The 24,506-nt window shown below is 38.7% G+C and overlaps 1 protein-coding gene across 2 annotated transcripts in view; it reads right to left on the reverse strand.

Moving 5' to 3' along the window:
* IWS1 (interacts with SUPT6H, CTD assembly factor 1) overlaps positions 1 to 24,506 on the reverse strand; it is a gene marked incomplete at both ends in the record, with an annotated part of 47,931 nt that overhangs the window by 12,686 nt on the left and 10,739 nt on the right. The window contains 7 exons of one of the 2 annotated variants that reach the window (XM_084236681.1): positions 537 to 619; positions 1,657 to 1,807; positions 2,927 to 3,024; positions 7,295 to 7,352; positions 7,807 to 7,999; positions 9,574 to 10,188; positions 10,303 to 10,711. In XM_084236681.1, the coding sequence (XP_084092807.1) occupies positions 537 to 619; positions 1,657 to 1,807; positions 2,927 to 3,024; positions 7,295 to 7,352; positions 7,807 to 7,999; positions 9,574 to 10,188; positions 10,303 to 10,711 (1,607 nt within the window). Of the gene's footprint in view, positions 1 to 536; positions 620 to 1,656; positions 1,808 to 2,926; positions 3,025 to 7,294; positions 7,353 to 7,806; positions 8,000 to 9,573; positions 10,712 to 24,506 lie in introns of both variants that reach the window. The other variant, XM_084236680.1, reaches the window with a different exon arrangement.

The raw sequence follows: 24,506 nt of genomic DNA on the forward strand, positions 1-24,506 counted from the left end.
AGAACAAAAAGTGGTTTCCAAGTTATTCTTTCACTAATATCAGTTGCATACGGCTTCAAAGGTTTAAGAAATATTTATTGAGGAAGTAATATAATTTGGAAATTAAAAATAAATTTTATTTTATTTAATTATTTTTTGTGAAGCACAACTGGGGTGTAGGCCAGAGGTACAGGGGGTGAAAGGATTCACCAGAGAGAGAGTGAGGAGCAGAACAGGTGAATTTACTGAAATACATGAAGGGAAGCAATGGGTGAGAGAGGAGAGGTCTGCTGTTCCATATGTGGGTTAGCTCCCTAGCAAGGAATGGAACTCAGGCAGTAGTGGTGATGGTGCTGAGACTTACCCCGCTAGGCCACCAGGGAGGCCTTAATTTGGAAAGTTTTACTTGTTTTTCTTTTTGTTTTTTTGGGTGAAAAAAAAAATAACAACCATGATTAATAACAATCATTCCTTAATATCTCCCGACCTCCACTGTATAATCCGAATATTAATTCATTAAAAGGGGCAAAACTTCTTTAAAAAAACAGAATACTTACTTCTTAAGATGCATGACCACAGTAGGTAACAATGTTAATTTTTTCAGTGCTGGTTTTTTTTGATTATTCAACTGTCTGTCTTCCTATCCAGGATGAAAAAGATTAAAAAGGAAGAAGCACCACAACAGTGACTGTTAATAATTATAATCACCATTACTCTAAACTTAAAACAAAACATTCATTTCTTTGAGAAACTTCAATTTTCCTATAAGAAAGACTAAATAGTGGACTTTTTATAGAGTCCCAAATTCTGTACCTACGTTGACCAAACTCACAACACTATTAGCTTTCATAGTCATCAGCTGAGAGGAGCAACTTTAAAATATTGACATTTCAATGCTTTGAAAGAATTTATGATACATATTTATATCTGAGAAAACCTGGCTTAGTATCAGGAATAACTTTCCACTTGTGAGATTTTTATGGTATGTTACTAAAGAAGAGTTTCAGGACTTCCCCATATTTATTAATTACAGAAAATTTCAAATTCTACCAAATAACTCATGTCATACACATTTAAACAATTAAACACCACTATGATTCATCTTATTTTAGCTATTTTCTCCAGCTACTGTTCTCTCTCCCCACCTTGAATTATTTTGAAACAAATTCTAGATACCTATCATTGTATCTGTAAACACTTCAGTAAATATCTTTAAAAGATCAGAATTTGTTTTTAAACATAATGGTTGGCCAATTTTCACAATTTGGGAAGTACTTTAAAATGCAAGAAGTTAAATACAACTCTTGATCACAGACAAAAGTGACATGTCAGTTTATAACACAATAAAAACATAAGTTTGTAATCTTTTATATCTGAAGAAACATCAAGTTTGCCTAACCTAATGGAAAAATCATTTCCTCATAAAACAAGCAATGTAATTTTACTTAACACTTAAGTTTTTTTCCCCTAAATATGTTACTTTAAAAAAAGCAACTTATTTCCATGCCTAAAATTTAGGCCAGTAAGTGCTTTAGTATAAAAGCCAAGGTATCTTAAATGTAATTTAAGGTTAAACCAAAAAATAAACAAAAATAAAGGGCCACACTACCACTCTACCAGCTAAATGGGAAAGAAGTGGGAAAAAGCAAAGATGCAGTGGGAAATGACTCATCTCACCTCAGCAGCTTCATTCATCCTGACAATCATGGCACTCACAACATCGTCGGCGTCACTAATGAAAGTGCCTCCGTCACGGTTGCGTCTGCGTTTGCCACTCATGCTCTTTTTCCGCTGTAGCATCATCTCAAAATCTGACAGGAAGTCCATACTAAGCAGTAACACAAAATTAAAAGAAATACAAATTCCCTTTTAATACACATTTTCTTATATAACTTAACAACCACCAACTTCCTTAATTCTGACTCAATAAATACCTTCTTTTAAAGTGCAAGTACTCCTAACTTCCTTTTAAAAGAACAGGTGATCCTAGATTTTATGTTCAACTTTTATACTAACCCACCCAAACTCTTCATATATTATATCAACACTTGCCCATTTCAGCTTTAAGAAGGAACATTTCAAATGTCCAGTTCTTATTTTTCGGTAGTGCCCACGGTTCAGTTTTAGTGACAGTATCTTTTCTTTCGTGTTCAATTATTTGAATACTTTTGTCTTAACACAGTATAAGTAGGGGGGAAAAAAGAATTTGCTGCATTTCAGTGACAGGAAGGTCAACTCTCAAACATAATCTGATTGAGGCAAAGACAGAAACCTAAAGACCTGCCAAGAGCCTCAAAAACTTTAGTTTCCCCCAATCATACTTAGAGGGCGCTCACTTGCTCTTTTTGCCACTATCATATAAATGAGATCTGATTTATATAGTTTCCAAAGGTAGTGCCAAACATCTTCAGTTTAATTCTTGCATGTCAGTAGGAATTAAAAAGAAAAAAAATGCATTTCAAAGCTTTATATTTACAACTGTAACAGTAAATTATTCTGTTTAACCCCTTTTGAGATTCCAGATTTTTCTGAACACAAATTGCAACAATCTCAACAAAAGAATGTGAAATACAATCAAGTGATATTTTAGTTAAGACTTTAGTCTTATTTCCCTTTGAGCATCTCCAAATCAGCTTTTCTCTTAAAAAAAATAAAAAGGTATTTTAAATTGTTATTTTTCAGAAGTGCTTACTTGTTCAGGTATAAATTAAGAGCCTAGCACCATATAACTCCACATATTAAGACAGATGAACACAGGGCTAATGAAAAAAACATAACAAGAGGAAATAATTTTCCATAGCACTATATAGGGAAGCATGAGGGTGAAAAATGGAACAGATTCTTCCTACACTTAATCAGGAAACAAAATAAGATAAAAAAAAATTCGACAGTCTGTTTTCATTTTAAGAATTCTTCAACAAATTCTTTAAAAACAAAGCAAACTCACTGTTTCCCTCTTTTTATATTATCATCAGAATCTGAATCTTCTGCTTCTTTCACATGTGTTTCACTTTTCTCTTCTTCCAAATCTTCTTGGTTAAAACCCTAAAGGAAGAATAAGTTAGCCATTATGACAACATACTTACAGATTTTATTCTGCGTAACTGCTCTTAACTGTTTCCATCTTTAAATTAATATATTCACAAAGAAAAAAACTTAGAGAGTATCAAAAGGTATAGAGATAAAAGCTCCCTGTTATCCTAGTAGCCATTAGTGATACTAGTTATTTCTACATGTATACATGCACTCCTATCCATATATATACTATTCCCCCTACATTAGTATACAAATAGCAGCTTACTATAGATGCTGGGTATAGTATACTGTCCTGAACGTTCCATATTTAATGACAGAATCCGGAGACCCATTCATGTTAGCTTCAAGTATCCTTATTCTTTTTAGATTTTAGACTAGTTCACCATAACTTCATTCATTTTATTCATTCATTTCCCTGGTGACATTCAGTACTTGAAATTCTGAGAAACATCTGCCATTTAGTGAGGTTTTCCAATTAACTTTTTTTAGCAAAGCATGTGTGCACCTCTTTCCACACTTTCTCATTACTACAGCAGGTTATTAATGACTTATAGTCATCAATCTCTGGACTGGAAAACAAAAGGCATTTCTGTAGCTCTCTTTGCATTCTCTTATTATGAGTAAGGTTTGACTTTTTTTCATGTTCAGAAGTCATGTATAATTCTTTCTATCAACTCTCAAAAGCCTATGCCCATTTTTTTGTGTTGGATCTTTGTCCATATTATCAGTATAGAAAATCTCTCTTCTAAAATGAGGGAAATTAGCCCTCTCTAATGACAGTAACTGTACAACCTTCCCATTTAGTTTGATTTTTATAGTAATGTTTTCCATGCATAATTTTAATTAACCAAAATGGTCTTATACCTTCTAACTTTTCTATCACACTTAGGAGGGCCTTCGCAATGGTTCACCAGGTATGTTGTTTCTCACCGACCTGAGCCTCTGGTCAAGTTAATGCTAATTCTCAAATTAGAGAAATGTATTATTCTTGCAAAGTATTGCTTAACTGAGAGTTAATTCCATGAAGGCAATGTCCAAACAGTCTCTAGCATAGAGACTCTCAAATATTTGTTGAACAAATTCTTCCTATTTTCCTATTATCTTGAATCAGACTTTAAATTCAAGAGTACTATCACCTTCTTGCTTTAGATTACTAAAGCACTGATTTCTTCTTAAACAAAAAGCTATTTAACAAGAAAGTTTTCAATTTCTGCATGGCAAGAGTTTTGTTGGATAATTTTATTAATGTTGTTCTGTATCACATTCAGAACACTGTCTAAACTTTGCATTTTTGATAAAAGCTAGGTTTGAAATTTATATGGAAATGCAAAGAACCAAGAAAATCAAGGCAACTTTAATGAGTAACTTAGAAACATAACCCAAGTATCAAGAGTTATATGTTAAAGGTACATGAAGAAACCAATAGAACAGAAAAGACAATGCAGAAATAGACTGCAAAATGTATCAGACACTTGATTTATGACAAAGATGGCACTACAAAGTAGTGGGAAAGGATGATCTGGGTTGACTGGATATTCGCAAATGTGGTGGGGAGAAATCTCAACTTCTATCTCATATATACCATACACAAAAACCCATTCCAATGTATGGTACAACTAAATATGAAATATCAATTATATCAAGCTTCTAGGGGTAACTCAGGAAACTATTTTCATGACCTGGAGGATAGGCAAAAATTTCTTAGAATTAAAAGACCTTCACAATTAGGGGAAAGATTGGTAAAGCTGATTTACATTAAATTAAGAAATTTTGTTCCTCAAAAGTCCATTAAAAACAGTCAAAAGGCAAAACACAAAAATAGAAGGTATTTTTAATTTATAGCTATAAGAGTGCCCGATTATATAGACTCTTCTGTGGTTTCTGGTCTGCTTGTTCTATTTATCACATTCCACTTATAGATTTATGCATTTCTCTTAACATTTCAGTCAATCTTTGCTTTGTACATACATATTTAAAGCTATGTTACTAAGCTAAATCTCAGTTGATATAAACTCTTTATCGCAGCAATGTTATTTTGCTGTAGTCTATCTCTTTGATATTGATACAGCTATACCAACTTTCTTTTAGTTAGTAGTATTCACATGGAGTATCATTTTTCCTTCCTTTTATTTTCAACTTTAACCTCTGTTTCAGATGAATCATGAAATTGGTATATGGTTGATTTTTAAAATCTATTCTAACATTTTTGTCTTTATAATCTACTTTAACCATCTTTAATGGGAACACTGAATAAATTTCAATTTATAGTAATTTGTGTTATGCTCAAAGTTTTAAATCTGCTCTCTGGTTATATATTGCTTTCTAATTATCTCCCTGTTTTGTATTTCTTTTTTCCCTTTTCTTGTCTTCTTTTGGATTTTTCACTATTTCATTTTTCCTGTTAGGCTGAAAGTTACACATTCCAATAGCTCCCCCCGCAACCTCCCCCCGACTGATTACTATAGGGATTACAACGTACATCCCAAATTATAAAGTCTACTGAAGTACTTTTACATTCATTTACAAAAGCTTACAAACACACTGATTCCATGTATATTGTCAATGTATAACTGCTGCCATGTGTTGCAACTCTAGATACACATTTTAAACCACACCAGAAAGGACGTTATTTTGTATAGTAATACCCATTTAGATTTATCCATACTTGTTTCTCCTTTTCTCCTCCTAATTTCCTAACTTTCCACCTGAAATTTTCTTTCTGCGTTTAGCATTTCTTTCAGTTAGCATATTGAAGAGGGGTCTCTTTATTCTTGCAACTATTTTTGTTGAGTGTTACAGAATTCTGAGTTTGCAGTTATTGAATTTACTGTCTCTGTTGAGAAGTATAATCATTACCCCTCTAAATATAATCCCATCCCCCGTCGCTGCTTTTAAGAAGTCCCTATTTTCTCGCGATTTTACAAGAATGCATTTAGATGCAGAGTTGGTTGTATTTACCTGACTTTTAAGTTACAAGACTTCTAGAATCTATGACTTTACGTAACATTTCTTTAAATACTACTTTTGCTATGTATTTTTTCCTTCTTTTGGGATACCAATTCACTATGTTAAACCTTCTCTTACATAATTTGTTTTATTCTTTTGTTTTCCATAATAATGGATTTCATCAATGCTTCCTTCTAAATAGTTTCTTCTAATTCACCTTCCAGTTCACTGATTTCCTTTTTCAAATCTGCTGTCAAATTTAATTTGTTGTTAAGCTCAACAAGTTTAAAAATTCCACTTACTATATTTTTACAGTCCTATTATTTCTATTTGGTTCTTTTCCAAATCTGCTTTATTTTTTAAACAACTTTTTGCTCTGACAAAATTTTTAACCATTCATCTCTCTGAAAATAAAATTTTTAAAGTGGTATCAAAAAGTCCTATATCTAGACCCCTTACATCTATTTCTGTTGTCTTCTGTTATTGTTTTGCTCTAATGTCCTCGAAGATCAATTATCATACTATGTATTGGAAAACTACAGAAATAATTTGAAGTCTATGATGCTACCTTTGTACTGAAAGGATTCTGCCTGCATAAGCCATGTGCTTGAGAGCTTAAGTCAAAGGGTTAAGAACCATTACAATCAAATTTCTGAGACTGACATTCTCTGCAGGCTGCTAGATGACTCAAAGCTTGCCTTAACATCTCATCATAGTCTATTTTACTTCTAGTTTACCCTTAATTCTAGGAATCCCAATCTGAAGCATGGAGTTTTCACTGCCCCTCTCAACTCAACAGGCATGGACTTCTTGCTTTTGCCTCTGAAGTTCTGAGGCTATCAAAAATACAATAAGTCTCTTAGCCTGAAGATCCCAGAAAAGGCAATTCAAAATGCCTACATTAACTCTAGGTTTTGTCTTTTGTTGATTTTTGGCTTAGTAATACTTTGCTGCATTGTTTCTCTGCTGATGAGCAGGTAGGTTTTTAACATTCTGCCTAGTTTTTCTAGTTGTATTTAGCAGACGAGTTGGTCCAATTACCTAACCTGCTATTGCCAGAAGCAAATGTTTCCTAATTGTGAGTCTTACTCCATAACACAATAAACACCTGTCATTATCTCCTAATGTGTTCCCTCCCCGCTTAATTCAATTTTGCCTGTTATTACCCTTTAACTGCTTAATACACCCTTTCATTTCACTTTCTGAATACCCTTTCTACATTTTTCTAATGAGTGCATCATAGTTGTCTGTTTCTTCTTATTGGAATCTCCCACTAGAGAACCAAGAATAAAAAATAAAGGTCAAAGAGGAAATATTTCCATCTTATGCTTACTGTAAATTCTTCTTCCTCTTCATCACCAGATTCTCCAAATATGTCTGCAATAAGATTTCTACAACAAACATAAAAGAAATTTCATTTCATTTTTTCATTTGCATAGAAACCACAAAATCTTTTTTAATAAGGTATTTTACATATAGATCTCAAAATGTCTATTTCAAAGGTTTCTTACAAAAGTACACACTCCTGTAACCACTGCCCTAATCAAGATATAAAGTTGCCTTGTAGTCCCACATATCAGCAGCACAGAGGTAACAATCACTCTGATTTCTATCATCAGTTTTACCTGAGTCCTCTTTATTTCTCCACTTAAGATGGTATTTTTGAGATTCATCCATTTCATAGTGCATAACAATATTTCAGGAACTCAATCCTGATATCCCCCTAGCCATGCAACTAGGCAACACATACCCCAACACAAAATTTTAATACAAGTTTAAAAAACTCAGAAACAAATCCTTTTTACCACCTTATATGAACCCTTGAAAACTCATACTGTCACTTACTCTTCTTCATTCCCGGACTCACTATCACTCCCAAACAGATCCTTCTCTTCATTTTTCTTATCAGACAACTCTTCTTTCCCTGCATCGTCTTCACTGTCAGAAGCCACAGTCTTCTCTCTTTTGCCTGATTTGTCTGATGTAACATCGCTGTCAGAGTCATCTGCATCAGAAACAACGCGACTCTTCTTTGCCACTGTTGAAAAATAAAGTCATTAATCTTTTTCTGTCATGGTTATTGTATTGCTAAATATGACATGTGCATTCAAACAGCAAAACTCTAAGGTCTTCTGATAATTCAGAATAATAACCAAAAGGTTCATTCAAGTCATCTTAAAATTATGTTATTTAGAAAATAGTCAAAAGATGAAGAATGAAATCACAATCATAGAAGTGGGCATTAATAGCTACCTTTGCCTTTAAAAAAAAAAAAGATTTATTTATTTATGCATACAAGAGCAGGGATGCAGGCCAGAGGTAAGGAGGATGGAGGGGTGGTGAGAGGATTCACCAGAGACAGAGTGGGGAGCAGAACAGGCGGACTGACTGAAATACACTGCTGAGGGGAGCAGTGGGCAGACAGAAGAGGTCTACTGCGCCATATGTAGGTCAGCTCCCTGGCTGGGGACCGAATTTGTGCTGCAGTGGCTGCCGATAGCTTCTTAGTGCTGAGACTTAACTCTTGCACCACCAGGGAAGCACCCTACCTTTCCTTTTGGGGAATACAAGAAATAAGTAGGGGCCTCACTGGTGGTGCAGAAGGCTAAGTCTCAGCACTATGAAGCTACAGGTAGCTACTGCAGCACGAGTTCAGGGAGCTGACTCACATGGCGCAGCAGACCTCTACTGTCTTGCCCGCTGCTCCCCTCAGCAGTGTATTTCAGTATTTCTGCCTATTCTGTTCCCCACTCTGTCTCTGGTGAATCCTCTTACTCCCCACACCTCTGGTCTTCACCCCAGTTCTTGTGTGCATCAATAAAAAATAAATCTTAGAAAAAAAAATGAGGTAGACTGATGTGCAGAATTAGAATCCCTTCTATGTTACCTACTACCACCAGAGCTAAAAAGGCTTGGCTACTCTTCTGAATCCCCAGGTTCCTTAATCACTACTAATGAGTTTGGAATCTCTTGCTCCCTTAGTAAATTGGCATGTGTGTGGTACACCTTTTCCTTCTCCTATAATAACTGTTTGTAATGGAATGTCTTTTTCATAAAAGGCAAGTTTCATAATAAAGCAATCAAGTAAAAATTGTTATACATGGAAACAAAGTTCAGGTAGCAAAGAATATTCTGCAGAGACATGAAGTCTAAATAAGAGCCCCCTTCATCCATTTCTTGTATTTGGGTATTTAACGATGCTAAAGAGAGGTGATGGTGGGGGTCCAGCCACTGTTTGGATGTTTATGTAATACATGAGCTGTCAAGGAGATTCACAGCCAATCTGGTATAGCCAGGTTTTCATGTAAACTTTCTTTGAAACACTCCCCTCCTCCTCCTCTCCCCACAAATCCAATGAAACTAGGTCTAGTTTATATTCTGACATGGAACTTAATAAATGCTGCTGGAACTAAACGAAAATGTAGGTTAGTCAATGAAAATCAGTTTCCTAGATCAAATATAGATCAAGCTGAATGAAACAGAAAAAACAAACATGATCTATCATACCAGAAAAATCAAAAATACAAAAAAACTTCATAATTGTAAGCATAGACATTGAGTAAAGCTTAACAGATATTTACATATGAAATAAAGTCCCAAGTACTTCCTTACATGCTTTCTCATCTTCACTATCAGAAAGCACGGCAGCTTTCCGCTTTGCTTTCTCCTCCTGCTCTTTTTCTTCATCTTCATCACTGTCAATTTTTGGCCTTTTGGGTGCTTCCTCTTCACTGTCAGAACTGTGAAATCTCTTCCTGTCTATGTGGGTATCTGAATGAAAGGAATCGTTCTGCATTTCCGCATCCTCTCCCTTATTCTCCCCATCACTGTCATCTGACTCTGGTTTCTCTTTGTGTCTGGAGGTATCCTCAGTTTCTGAATCACTGGCAGGTCCTTTCTGAGGCTCCTCACTCTCAGAGTCGCTGACTCGGGGCTTGGGAAGCTCCTCATTTTCAGAATCACTGGCCTGGTTCCTTGGGGGGTCCTCACTTTCCGAATCACTAATCCTGGGTTTGGGAAGCTCCTCATTCTCAGAGTCACTGGCTTGGTGCCTCGGGGGATCCTCGCTTTCTGAGTCACTGATACGCGGTTTGGCAAGCTCTTCATTTTCTGAGTCACTAGGTTGATGCCGTGGGGGATCCTCACTTTCTGAGTCACTGATACGAGGCTTGGAAAGCTCCTCATTCTCAGAGTCACTGGCTTGGTGCCTTGGGGGATCCTCACTTTCTGAGTCACTGACACGGGGCTTGGGAAGCTCCTCACTTTCAGAATCACTAATTCGAGGTTTGGAAAGCTCTTCATTTTCAGAGTCACTGGCTTGGTGCCTTGGAGCTTCCTCACTCTCGGAGTCACTGATTCGAGGTTTCAGAGTATCCTCCGTTTCAGAGTCACTAGCAGGACTTTTGGGGAGCTCTTCAATCTCTGAATCACTGGCAGGATGCTTTCTAGCATCTTCATTTTCAGAGTCACTTGCATGCCCATTAAGAAGTTCCTCATTTTCTGAGTCGCTGGCAGGTAATTTCCTGGGCTCCTCACTCTCAGAGTCACTCCCAGGCTGATTGGCATCCTCATTCTCGGAATCACTTGCAGGAGGCTCTGCGTGGTCTTCGGATTCAGAGTCACTGTCCTTCTGCCTATGCAGCTCCTCAATCTCAGAGTCACTGGCATTAAGATGTGCGGGGTCATCGTTGTCAGAGTCTGGCGCACGGCGCCTTTGGTTGAGGACATCTTCTCGATCACTTGGTTCGTTCTGAAAAATAAAGGGGAAAAAAATGAAGCACCAAAAAGTATGGTAGCAAAATGTGAGAATTTTTCAACAATGTTTTAAAATGTAGGAATATGCACATTTAAAAGTACAGTATCTTATTCAATACCTATACCGATCTTGTCCTATCCTGCTTTCAAGAAGGCCATCTCTCTGTGAGAAGACTGACTTAGATCCCAAAAAGGATATCCGGCCTTCACCAAAATAAATTTTGAAATCATTATCCAGATCACTATCTAGGAGATTTCCATTCTGAAGAGCTGGATTAAAAAAAAAAATAGGCGGGGGTGTTTTCAAACTACCTCCTGGGCAGGCCCAAACCATGCATGAAGATGTAATCCATAGGTATTTTTTCATGTATTTTTTAAAAAATGATGAAAAATTACTGCTTGTATATGTTATACAACAAACCAATCACATAGTCTTGCATATCTTGTAATATAATCTTTCTACAAGAGGTTTTCCTTCTAATTCATACTCTTGTGCCGGGATTTTGAGTTATGTGCTAGGAAGGAAATGTATTAATGTTCTATCGTGGAGTTTTGGCCCTTTACGTGTTCTGATTTTATAGTTTGATAAAGCATATGAACAACTGTTGTGTGTTGTTAGTGATTCAACCTGAAAAATAAATTTCTTGTTACTATTCACATCAAAGCTCTGAATAAGTCTAACAGAAGATGCAGAGGAAAAAAAAGGGTTTCCATTTGTATTCATCAATGCACATCACTACTTTCCTAGCTATGTGCACATCAGCACAGAAATGAATGAAAACTACTGAGGTGAAAGTCTATAAATCTCTAGCTCTTAATTTCAAAATCAGGCTTATTAGGGTTTCACTGCATTAACAAACTGACACCAATATTAGTAAAAGAGTCTATTAGAAAGTATAAAATTAAGCTTAAATGTTACCAGAACATAATTTAAAACTTTCAGACTGATTTAGTTTAAATTGCAAACTTAAAATATGAAATAAGATTTTTAAATCAGATGAGTACAATAAATCAACAGTAGAAATTGCCATTTAAATGCCATTTTCTTAATAACATAAGTAAAAAATTCCCTAATTAACTGTCAGAGAAACTGAGTACTGAGGGTCCAGAAATGTCTTATCATGTCCCATGTCACCCCACTCTTACACTCATTCACACTATAGTTAGGGCCACAATATATGTGGCACAGATGTCATTTTTTGAATTACAAAGTAAATAATAAAAATGCCATAAAACAAACATTTGCTTGTAAATTCCAAACTCATACATGAACATCAAATGAAATTCTTGTAAGAACTAAACAAATTCAGGACATTAGTTTCTCATCTACTAAGAGTCAAACTCAGCTGAATTTACATAATAACTTACCTTTAAAAATTGATAAAACAACTAACACCAAGTTACATAATAACTTCCTTGAGGAAATATATCTATTTTTTTTTTAAAGATTTATTTATTTATACAAGCACTGGGTACAGTCAGAAGCGTGGGGAGGGTGAGAGAATTCACCAGAGCCAGAGCAGGGAGCAGAGCAGGCAGAAGGACTGAAGTACACTGCTGAGGGGAGCAGCAGGTGGCAGGAGAGGTCTGCGCGCCATATGGGACCCTCCTCCGGTGGCCGGGGAGCAGCTGGGGATCGGGGATCGAACCAGCGCTGCAGAGGCTGTGGGCAGCTTAGCAACCCAGCGCTCAACCGCTGCGCCACCAGGGAGGCCCAGGAAATATATATATCTATTGAAGCTTTTTCAAATACATGTTTCAATGGGCCTTAGTACCAGAAGATGTGAAATCCTCATCTTGGATTATGTTAATACACACCACCTTAATCAGTATATGAAAGCCTGAGAAATTAATCAATAAAGTTATACAACACTATCGAGTGTAGTTCCTGGGGTGCTGCATGCTTTGACCTTGAGGAACTCCAATTTTAGCAAAAGCATGCACATAATAAAGGGAAGCTGGGCCTCCCCTGGTGATGCAGGTGGTTCCGCACAGTGCTGTGAAGCTGTCCACAGCCTCTGCAACACCAGTTTGATCCTGGCCAGCCGGCGAGGGTCCCACATGATGCGGCAGACCTCTCCTGTCTCACCAGCTGCTCCCCTTAGCAGTGTACTTCGTCAGTCTGCCTGCTCTGCTCCCCGCACTGTGACTGGTGAATCCTTTCACCCACCCGTGTACCTGACCTGTACCCCAGTTCTTGTATAAATAAATAAATCTTTAAAAATAATAAATAAATAAACAAAGGGAAGCTATATACCAGAGTGTCCTTTGTCAAGAGCTGATTGATTTTAAGATCAGAAGAAAAACAAATGCATTCCTGTAAGTACAGGAGAAAAGAAAATTCTACACAAAGATTAAGAGTTTATAATAATGAAGCAAACTCATGCCTACCTGTCCAGACTCATCTCTGCCCTCTCACCAACATCAACCCTACATATGTACTCCAACTTTATTGTGGTAAGAATCACTGGGGGGAAGCTTCTGAAGAAAAGGTCAAAAAATCTGCAGTTTGACATCCAATCCAAGAGATTCTGACCGTACTTTAGAAATTCTACTCCTGATACACGGAACTAACTTCATTGTGGTACTCCATGCCTTTACAAATGTATTCCCTCGGTTTAGAATATCTTTCCCTCACACTGTCTTTTTTATACCTCAAAACTGGGCAAAAATACCATTTCACTGAAGTTGCTTTCATCTTTCTCTTTAATAGAATGGACTTTATACAAGATAATGTGACAGTTAAGAACATGGACTTCAGAGTCAAAAAGACTTGCTAGACTACTTTTCTACTGTGTGAACGAGGGAAATCCCTAAGTCTAAGTCTCAATGCCCTCAACCTGACAGAGTTAGGAATAGTAGCTATACCTTAGAGGGTTATTCTGAGGATCAGATGAATGAAAAACACAGTACCCATGGCTATTCAATAAATTTTTAACCATACAAAATATCTCATTAATTACCCATCACAAAATATTGACCTTTCAAGATTCAGCTCAAATATATCATATGTAAAGACTGAATTGGTTACGTACTCCTCCCTCCTTCATATCCCCAAAGCATCTTGTACCTTGACCTCACTGAAAGGTGAGTTTACACATTTATCACCATAACATGCTGACCATTAAATAGAAAGAGTACCCTTCACCTTTAGTATAAAGAAGACACTCAAAATAAATAAACCAAAATGAAACAGAAACCCCACAATACTCAACAGAAAGAACCAATGCAAAACAATGGGTTTTTTTTCCTCCTCAATTTGGTAGATTCAAAGACACAAAGAAAAATATAGATGGAATCATAAGTACTGATAAGAAACAGGATAAAGAGCAATGGCCACAAAGGATATTCCAGCTACTTTAAAGTTGAAATATAAGGAATGCTGTCCTTACATTCGGCATAAACTCTTTGGAAAGAGGGCCTTCCTGGTGGCGCAGCGGGTTGAGCGTTGGCACGGGGCCCACATGGCACGGTGCAGACCTCTCCTCCCTTGCCCACCCGCTGCTCCCCTCAGCAGTGTCTTTGGTGGTCTGCCTGTTCTGCTCCCTGCTCTCTCTGGTGAATCCTCTCACCCTCCCATGCCACTGACCTGTACCCCAGTTCTTGTATAAATAAATAAAAAAAAAATTAAAAAAAAAAAAAAAAACTCTTTGGGAAGATCCAAAGGAGAGGTGATTGTCATCTTCACTCAATTCAAAGTGAAGCTGAAGTGAATGGGGACTGTCACCAATGTCAGCAGTGGATGTGTGCTTGGGTTCCCACTGTTATAGGGCAGGGAGAGGGGCAGCCCAGACCCTGAAAACCTGCCTGCTCTAAATGGGTTCTGCCATCCGCCACGTCAACACAAAACATATGAGACTTTACTGGGAAGAAACTTTAATACAATTAGGAAACAATACAGGAAAGGCAAAGAATCTAGTTTCAAAATCAAGCACCCAAAGTTACCCATCCCCTCATGGGTAAAAGTCCACCTAAGCAGGATTGGCCCAGAGCAAGGCCCCAAAGCCTGTCATAAGTCCAAAGCATCTTCCAGTGGGGACCCACAGAAAAGGGTCAGAAACAACCAGACAAGCCCGGAAGGAAAAGAGAAAAATCAAAATCAAGATAAAAGCTGCCATGGTCACCTCTCCACGGGTCTCCCCCACATCTGTGTCACCCCGTCCACGACCAAAAAGACAAGCGCAGTTTCTTCACGTGTCTCTAGGCTCCATGCGCCTCCTTTAGGTCTCCTTCTTGCTCTCCATCCTTCGTTCTTCCTTCCTCAGTCTCCTCTGCAGCTTCTTCTCTCCCTGCTCAGCTCCACCCTCCCTTGGGTGGGGCAGGGAACCTGGAACCTCCCCCTTTCCTGGTGACCACCCTGTTACACCACTGTGCTTTGCCTACAGACAGAAGATAAGAAAATCAATGCTTCATTTCCAAGCAACCTCTCCCTCAATGGTTCTACATAATATTTTTTTCTGTGAGACCTTCATAAGGGGTACGGCCTACTTTCCTATACAGACAAGATTCACAGGCTTCTGGATTTTTAAAAATATGTAACTCTCTTTTTTGGTTTTATTTATTTATTTATTTATTTATACAAGCACTGGGCAGTCAGAGCCGCGGGAGGGCGAAAGAATTCACCAGAGCCAGAGCGGGGACCAGGACAGGCAGGGGGACCGAGGCACACTGCTGAGGGGAGCAGTGGGCGTGGCAGGAGAGGTCTGCGTGCCACGTGGGACCCTCGCCGGCGGCCGGGGATTGAAACGGCACCGTGGAGGCTGCTGGCAGCTTCGCAGCCCAGCGCTCAACCACTGTGCCACCGGGGAGGCCCAATATATAACTCTTTCAATTTGTTTTTCATGGAACAGAAACTGCTAACCACAAACCACACAACTAATTTCATGCTGTTCAAGAAAAAATCCAAGTAAAATAACAAAAATTAGAACTACAAACGAGTTATAACTAGATCACATTTGTGCTCAAACTGCTGTATTAAAAAACTGTGTTTTCACCTTTCTGCCATGTGAGAACACAGGGAGAAAGAAAGTGATTATTTATGAACCAGTAAATGGATCCTAATCAAACAATGAACCTGCTGGTTGAAACAGGGCAGTATCTGGGCAAGCTATAAAATGTGTGGCTATCTTTTTTTTGAGACCTGCAAACGAACCTGCATTGTTATTAATACTCTGATTCATGGAAGTTATTTTTTAACAAAATAGAGGATGTCCTCACTTTTGAATGTTGCAATTTTCTGAGTAGACCTCAAAGGGGATTTTTTTCTATGTCAGCTGTTCAAGCAGTGAAGAGAGCAATGAAGAGAATGCATAGCTGAATAAACTGCAGGCATTACAGGAAAAAAAAGAATGAAGAAAAAGTGTAGGGTAAGGAAAAAGTCAGGCTTTTCTGCCCTCCCGCCATCAGGATAGATGATGGAACCCTGCTGTCTTGAATGCATGCCTGATGGCGGGCACCTGGAATAGGGTGTAGGCATAGGTAGATGGGATTCACCTGGGCTGAGACTGGGCTTTTAAGGGTGGCGTCACGGGGATGCCAGCAGAAGCCAGGAACAAACAGAAGCTGAGAGAAGAGGAGAAGCAGAGAGAACGCCAGAGTGAGGATTTGCTGGGGGCTGGGAGGACTGCCAGCCTCCCGGCCCCCCAGCACCCCTGCCTGCCATTTGCCTGGTAAATCCCAATAAAAAGTCTGTAAAAGCCACTGGAGGACTCTGACTCCTCCTTTACCCGGTCTGCTGGGTCAGAAAACCTGCCCTGTGGTCTTTCTGACCCTTACAAAAAGCAAAGTGCAAAGAAAAAAAAAAAAAAATCAAGTTTGAAGAAGAATTTCAAACCAAAAAATGAAAAATTTCAGAAGAAAAAAGTCAAAAAAGGGGAAATATGTCACAAAAATGACAAAAGGAAAAGCATTCTTCCAACCAATAGTTCTAGAATCTCTACAGAGTAACAAACTTTGGCCTACACCATTAAATTTGGGTTTGAAATTTTTCTGACCTTCTTTCAAATTTACTGTATGATTATGCTTTGCAATAAATCACAGCCTTTTCCACATAAATTTTTATTTAAAAAACTGTTTCCAGTGATGACTATTCAAAGACTTCAAAATTTTTCCTCCTTTTCCCTATCTTCCCTACCACAAAAGGTCAGTGAAGATTGTGAGTTCACAAACATACTTGATGAAAATCCCACTTATATCCTTTTAGCAACCCAGGTAAAAAGTGACCTAAAAACAAATAGCTTAAACAAGTAATCAACCAATTATTGCAATTGTTTACACATAGGTTTCTTTTTAAAAACCAGTCTAAGCTCAACAATATCACTTTTAAATTTTATTTCATATGGCAAATCTCTTTTGCTTTAAAAGAATGTGGTCTCATGAAATTAACTCTGGACTAGCCTCCTAAGAAATAGTTTCTGCTCTGGTTACTACAAAGGATAATTGTAAAGTGACTAACAGAAACCAGAATGAAACCCCAAAATATGTCCTTGTGACAAAAAAATTATTTTGAGCTGAAGGCAATTAAAAACAGGAAAAGATCTCTCTACCCTCCCCCTCTTTTTTGCCTAAAAGCTGAGTGTAGGGTAAGGTAAAAGTATCAGGCTTTTCTGCCCTCCCGCCATTAGGATAAATGAGGGAACCCTGTGATCCTGAATGCATGCCTGATGGCGGGCACCTGGAGCGGGTACACTTGGGCTGAGAGACTTAGGGCAGCATCACAGGGACGCCAGCAGAAGCCAACAACGAACGGAAGCAGAGAAACAGAAGCAGAACCACGAGAAAGAACGCAAGAGAAGACCAGAGAGCCCAGACAGAGTGAAGACTTGCTGGGGGCTGGGAGGCCTGCCAGCCTCCCAGCCCCCCTACCTGCCATGTACCCAGTAAATCCCAATAAAAGCCTGCAAAGCCACTGAGGGCTCCAGGACTCCTTTACCCAGTCTGCTGGAGCATAGAAAATCTGCTCCGTGTCCATTCCTGCCCCTACACTGACTAAATTATCCTTTTACTGGGGACAGAATGTTACAAGGGATGTCACTGCAGGAATCTGCAAACAAACTTTACGCCATTCATTCCTTCCAATCTAATTACCTTCCCACATGCTTAAAGGCTAACAAGGTACAGTATAATTACCTTCCCCAAATCTGCTGCCCTTTGACACCTAAAACTGTTTTCCCTTGTCCTGTAATTTCTCCACAAATTATCCCATGTTGAGGACGCTTAAAAACTGGAATTCTAAGCAACCACTTTTAAGTTATTCTTAAGTTTCTCCTGAGTAATGTGTGCTGCACATGTTAACAAACTTGTTTTTCTCTTGTTAAAGAGTTTCAGCTGAAAATTCAAGATGGCATTTCCCTCCCCCACAAAATATAATGGGCATTAATTTTCTTTTTTTTTTTTTTTAAAGATTTATTTACACAAGAACTGGGGTACAGTCAGAGGTGCGGGAGGGTGAGAGAATTCACCAAAGCCAGAGTGGGGAGCAGAACAGGCAGACTGACGAAGTACACTGCTGAGGGGAGCAGCGGGCAGCAGGAGAGGTCTGCTGTGCCATGTGGGTCACCTCTCTGGCCAGCAGAGAATCGAGCCCGCACTGCAGAGGCTGCCTGGGGGGACAGCTCCACAGCGCAGCGCTCAACCCACTGCGCCACCACGGAGGTTCCTATGGGCATTAATTTTCAAAACCCTTACAAAGATTTTTATTTATTCTCAACAATATCTTTTTTTAAAAAGCCTGTTGTCAAGATGGTGAAGCTGAGGCTCAGAGAGATGAAATCACTTTTTCAGAGGCTGACAGTTACTAAGTAGCAACACCCAGGTTTAAAGATACACTCTGGCAATCACATGACACTGCCTCTCACTTTAAAGAGATGTGGAAGTATAAAGTAGTATCATCATCACTCAATTCAGATCTGCTATTACACCATCTAGCCCAAACTTAATTCTTCATTTTCATCTTCCATTAAGCTACTCCATTTCCAGCCACAAAAATTATTCTTGAAATAAAACAGAACAAGTCCCTCCCAATTCCAGGCTCTGAACCTCACTTCTCCATCTGACGATGTCACATTCATTCCTCAGACATGGCTGAGATTTATCTATTTACCCCACACTCCCACAGAACATTGTATGTGCCCTTTATATAATTTTTAATACTTAAAAATTTGATGCATGCTCATAAAAATGAATGATCACATAAAAGTGATGGTGCATTCTCTATAATTATTGTCCCTTTGGTTTATGCAAATACTGAAAAGTAAAAAGAAAATTAAAATCACCATTACAACACAACTCCAAAATCACCATCATTTACATTTGGATGCAAAGATTCTCTTTCCAATCTCTTTCCTTTGTGAATTTTAAAAAAGTAAACTAGGATCTAGAGTCACAACAACTTAATACCTTGTTATCTTTTAAGAAACATGTGAAATTCTCCCATTTCATTAAATAGTCTCTGGAAGTATTTTAAATAGCTACACTGTCATTCTTATAAATACCCTATTTCTATTTTAATCACTCATTTTTTAATTTCATTAATATTTACTGCACCTTTATGTCCCCCAAGCCTCATTTATTCACTTCAGTGTTCTGAACCTAAAGGTGATTATGAATCTTAGAGACCATTTCTGGTTGTCAATGACTGGAGAGGATTGATTATTATGAAACCAAGACACTAAATACTCTATAATACATAGATCTGCCCCCAAATGCCCACTTACACAGAATCTCTTATTAAGGAAAGTAGCATCAGGCTGCTTTCTGTGCAGGCCACAGACAGGAACCATCCGCACACAGGCAGGAGACCCAGTAAGATGGACGAGTTCAAAGGACCCAAGAGAAAATGGAAGAGACTGCAGCAACAAATAAATAAGCATATTGAAACTTTCTGGGGAATTGTGGAATAGGGAGAGGTTCGATCAATTAGTAAAAGATATAAAAGAAGCCAAGTGAAGATTCCTTGTATGAAAGTATGAAATGATCCACTCCTCAGTGAAACTGGTCAACAGTACTTAGAAATAAACACTTAAAACATCTGGAAATGGTGCTAGTGGAATAAAGTCAACAAGTAAACATCTACCCAAGAAGATACACAAAGATTTTTTAAGTCTCTGGTATTTGAACCAAATAACTCCCCTTTTCAAATATCAATTCAGTGAGGACATTTACTTCAGAATGCTGCTGCCAAGAACTTAGGGTAATCTCCCCCTCCAGCTCTGAGGTGGAGAGCTTCCTTCCCAAGGACAGGACAACAGATTCTCAACCTGCCTCCAGCTACCTGTTGCTGAAGTTAACTTCCTAAGTGTGGTTGAGAGGAGGGACCTCCCAACCCATACCATGGGCACAGCACACTGAGAATACTAGTGTTATAGGACGGGGAGAGGGGCAGCCCAAGCCCCGCAAGCCAAATCTGTTATAGGACGGGGAGAGGGGCAGCCCAAGCCCCGCAAACCTGCCTATTCTAAATGGGTTCTGCCATCCGCCGCATCAACACAAAACATAGGAGACTTTAATGGGAAGGAACTTTAATAAAACTAGGAAACAATACAGGTAAGGCCAAGAGTCTAGTTTCTAAATGAAGCACCCAAAGTTACCCGTCCCCTCATGGGTAAAAGTCCATCCATAATGGGATCGGCCCAGAGCAAGGCCCCAAAGCCTGCCACAAGTCCAAAGCATCTTCCAGTGGGGACCCACAGAAAAGGATCAGAAACTACCAGACAAGCCCAGAAGGAAAAGAGCAAAATCAACATCAAGATAAAAGCTGCCATTGTCACCTCCCCACGGGTCTCACCCACATCTGTGTCACCCAGTCCACGACCAAAAGACAAGCGCAGTTTCTTCACGTGTCTCTAGGCTCCATGCGCCTCCTCCAGGTCTCCTTCTGGCTCCATCCTGCTTCCTTCCTCAGTCCCTTCTGCAGCTTTTCCTCTCCCTGCTCAGCTCCACCCTCGCTTGGGTGGGGCAGGGAACCTCCCCCTTTCCTTGGGACCACCCTGTTACACTAGGGGCCTGATCACCTTTGCCTCATATTGTGAGAGAATGGTTCTATGAAAGGACAGTCAAATTCAGATCACCTCAGGTTGCTACCTAGTTCCTACCCACAATGAGAGCTCAGGCTCTAGAGCTAGGGTATCACTCAGTGGGAAAACTTGCCATCATTCCCTACAACCAGTTCCTGATTCCCAGCCGATATTCTGCCTGGGAGAAAAGCATGCAGGAAACTGATTTTTTATTTTAACAATTTTTTTTTTAATTTATGCATACAAGAACTGGGGTACAGGGCCTCCCGGTGGCACAGCGGTTAAGCGCTGGGCTGCGAACCTGCGCGTAGCCTCTGCAAGCACAGGTTCGATCCCTGGCCACTGGGGAGGGTCCCACATGGCGGGCAGACCTCTCCTGCCACCCGCTGCTCCCCTCAGCAGTGTATTTCGTCAGTGTGCCTGTTCTGTTCCTGGCTCTGGTGAATCCTCTCACCCTTCCGCAGTTCTGACTGTACCCAGTGCTTGTACAAATAAATAAATAAACAAATCTTAAAAAAAAAAAAAAAAGAACTGGTGTACAGGCCAGAGGGGTGTGTGTGTATGTGTGTGCGCGCGTGAGAGAGAGAGAGAGAGAGAGAGAGAGAGAGAGAGAGAGAGAGAGAGAGAGAGGAAGGATTCAGAGTGACAGAGACAGAGTGTAGAGCAGAACAGGCAGAATGACTGAAATACACTGCAGAAGGGTTCAGCGGGCAAGACTGGAGATGTCTGCTGCGCCATGTGGGTTAGCTACCTGGCTGGAGATAGAACTCATGCTGCAGTGGTTGCAGACAGCCTCATAGGTTGCCTCTTAACCTCTTGTGCCACCAGGGAGGCCCAAAAGGAAAAAAAAAAAAAAGACTTAAAAGGAAATGAAAACTTCCTCAGACAACAAAAGGAAAAGGAAGTTCTTCAGGATAAAAGCAAACTCAGATGGTAATCTGAATCTACACAGAAAAAACTCTGGACACCAAAAAAAATTAATGTAATTAGTAGAGAATGCCTATTTTCTCCTTTCTTATTTTAACATATTCAAGTTAAAGTTGCATAAAGCAATTGTTGGACCTATAATATGCAGAAATGTAATATATGTATAACATTTGCTAATGACAGTACAAAGGAGGTAGGTGGGAACTAAGCTGTTATTAGGCTAAAGAAATGACTTCAGGTAACAATAATTTTAACAATGTAATGTTGAATTTTTAACATTAACAGATGTAAAATGTATAACTACAATAAACATTAAAAAGGAAAAGAAAATAAAGCAACATTTCTAGTATCATTAGAATTAAGCTACTGTAAATCTTAATCTAATTTCTATAAAATATGTTTGATAAACCCACCACCAAAAACAGTGTTCAAAAAAAACCGAAAATATTTAAAACATTAAAAATGCACAAAAGTAATAAAAATAATTACAACTATCATTTATCAGTGGACACAGATGTTAAAAAGATGTAAAGTGTGACACCTAAAACAGAAAATGTGTGTGGGGAGAGTAAAAATGTAGAGCTCTAGTATGTGTCTGAAGTTGTTTTAAGTTTAAAATAGTCTGATAAATGCTCTAAGTAATCCTAGAAAACCACAATGCAAACACCTATAGTAAATACACAAAAGGCAAAAAAGGAAGGAATCTAAACATACTAGCACAAAAAAGATCATCAAATCACACAGGAAGAGCAAGAAAGGAACAAAGGAGTATAAAACAATCAGAAACAATGCCTGAAATTGGCAACATTATGTCCATATCTATCAAGAATTACTTTAAATGTAAATGAACTAATTTCCCAATCAAAAGACAGAGTGGCTGAAGAAACAAGACCTAACTACTGTCTAAAAAAGACACTTCAAGGACACACACAAACTGACAGTAAAGGGATGGAAAAATAAAATCCCATACAAAATGAAACCGAGAGAGCAGGACTAGCCGTACTTATGTAAGACAAAATACACTTTAAGCCAAAAACTATAATAAGAGTCAAAGGTATTATAAAATAATAAAGGCACACCCAACAGGAGAACTAACACTTGCATATATTTATGCATCCAACATAGAAGTACTTAAATATATCAATCGTGTATTAACAAATCTGAAGGGACAAGTAAGACAGCAACACAAGCAATATATATATACTCTATTTTCGACTACGGATGATAATCATCCAGGAAGAAAATGAGCAAGGAAATTTTGAACTTTTTTTTTTTTTAAAGTTCTTTTTTTTTTTTTTATAGAGGCATGTTTTTATTTATTTATTATATTTGTTTGTTTGTTTTGTTTATACATGCACTGGGTACAGTCAGAAGCGCGGGAGGGTGAGAGAATTCACCAGAGCCAGAGTGGGGAGCAGAGCAGGCAGAGGGACTGAAGTACACTGCTGAGGGGAGCAGCGGGCGGCAGGAGAGGTCTGCGCACCACGTGGGATCCTCCTCCGGTGGCCGGGGAGCAGCCGGGGATCGAACTGGCGCCGCAGAGGCCGCAGGCAGCTTCGCAACCCAGCGCTCAATTTTGAACTTAAAACAACATGTTAGACTAGTAGGTCTTAACAGGCATTTTACAGAACATAACATTCACTACAGAATATATATTCTTTTCAAGCACACACGAACATTCATTCTCCAGGAGAGATCATGTTAGGCCACAAACAATTCTTAATAAATTTAAGACTAAAATCATATCAAACATCTTCTCCAACCACAGCGGTATGAAATTTGAAATAAATTACAGTGAGAACACTTGAAAATTCACTAATATATGGAGATTATGGTCAAAGAAAAAAATAAATATTTGAGTCAAAAATGGAAAAACATAGTAAAACTTTTGGGATATATAGGAAACACAGCTGTAATAGCAAAAGTTCTAGAGAAAAATTATTTCGTTAAGAAAATAAAAGGATCGGGGCTTCCCCGATGGCGCAGCGGTTGAGCGCTGGGCTGGGAAGCTGCCCGTGGCCTCTGCGGTGCCAGTTCGATCCCCCGCTGCTCCCCGGCCACCGAAGGAGGGTCCCACATGGCGCGCAGACCTCTCCTGCCGCCCGCTGCTCCCCTCAGCAGTGTACTTCGGTCCTTCTGCCTGCTCTGCTCCCCGCTCTGGCTCTGGTGAATTCTCTCACCCTCCCACGCTTCTGACTGTACCCAGTGCATGTATAAACAAAACAAATAAATAAATAACCATGCCTCTAAAAAAAAAAAAAAGAAAAAAAGAAAAGAAAAGGATCTCAAATATATAACCAAACTTTAATACTCAAGGAACAAATAAAGTCCAAAGTTAGTAGAAAAAGGAAGATGAAGACCAGATGTGGAAAATAATTAAACAGATCAAAAGAACAGAAAAGACCAATGAAAATATAGCTGTTTTTAAAAAAGATAAAATACAAACCTTTAGCTAAACTTACCAAGAAAAAGAGAACTCAAAATTATAAATTCAACAGGAGACATTACAACTGCTACCACACGAATATAAAGGATCATAAAAGGATCCTTCATAGGATCATAAAAGATTAAGAACAATTATATGTCAACAAATTGGACAACCTAGAAGAAGTGGATAAATTACTAGAAACAAACACACAACCTACCAAGACTGAATCATGAAGAAATAAACAATCTGAGCAAACCAGTTAAGAGCAATTAAGGAGACTGAATCCGTAATCAAACTGTCCAGCAAAAATTCTTTTAAGAAATGACTTCACTGAATTCTACCAAACACTCAAAGAATTAATAACAATTCTCAAACTCTTCCCAAAAACTGAACGGGAAGGAAAACTTCCAAACTCATAAACC

Source organism: Talpa europaea (genome assembly GCF_964194135.1).
Source record: "Talpa europaea genome assembly, chromosome: 1".
Taxonomy (NCBI): Eukaryota; Metazoa; Chordata; class Mammalia; order Eulipotyphla; family Talpidae; genus Talpa; species Talpa europaea.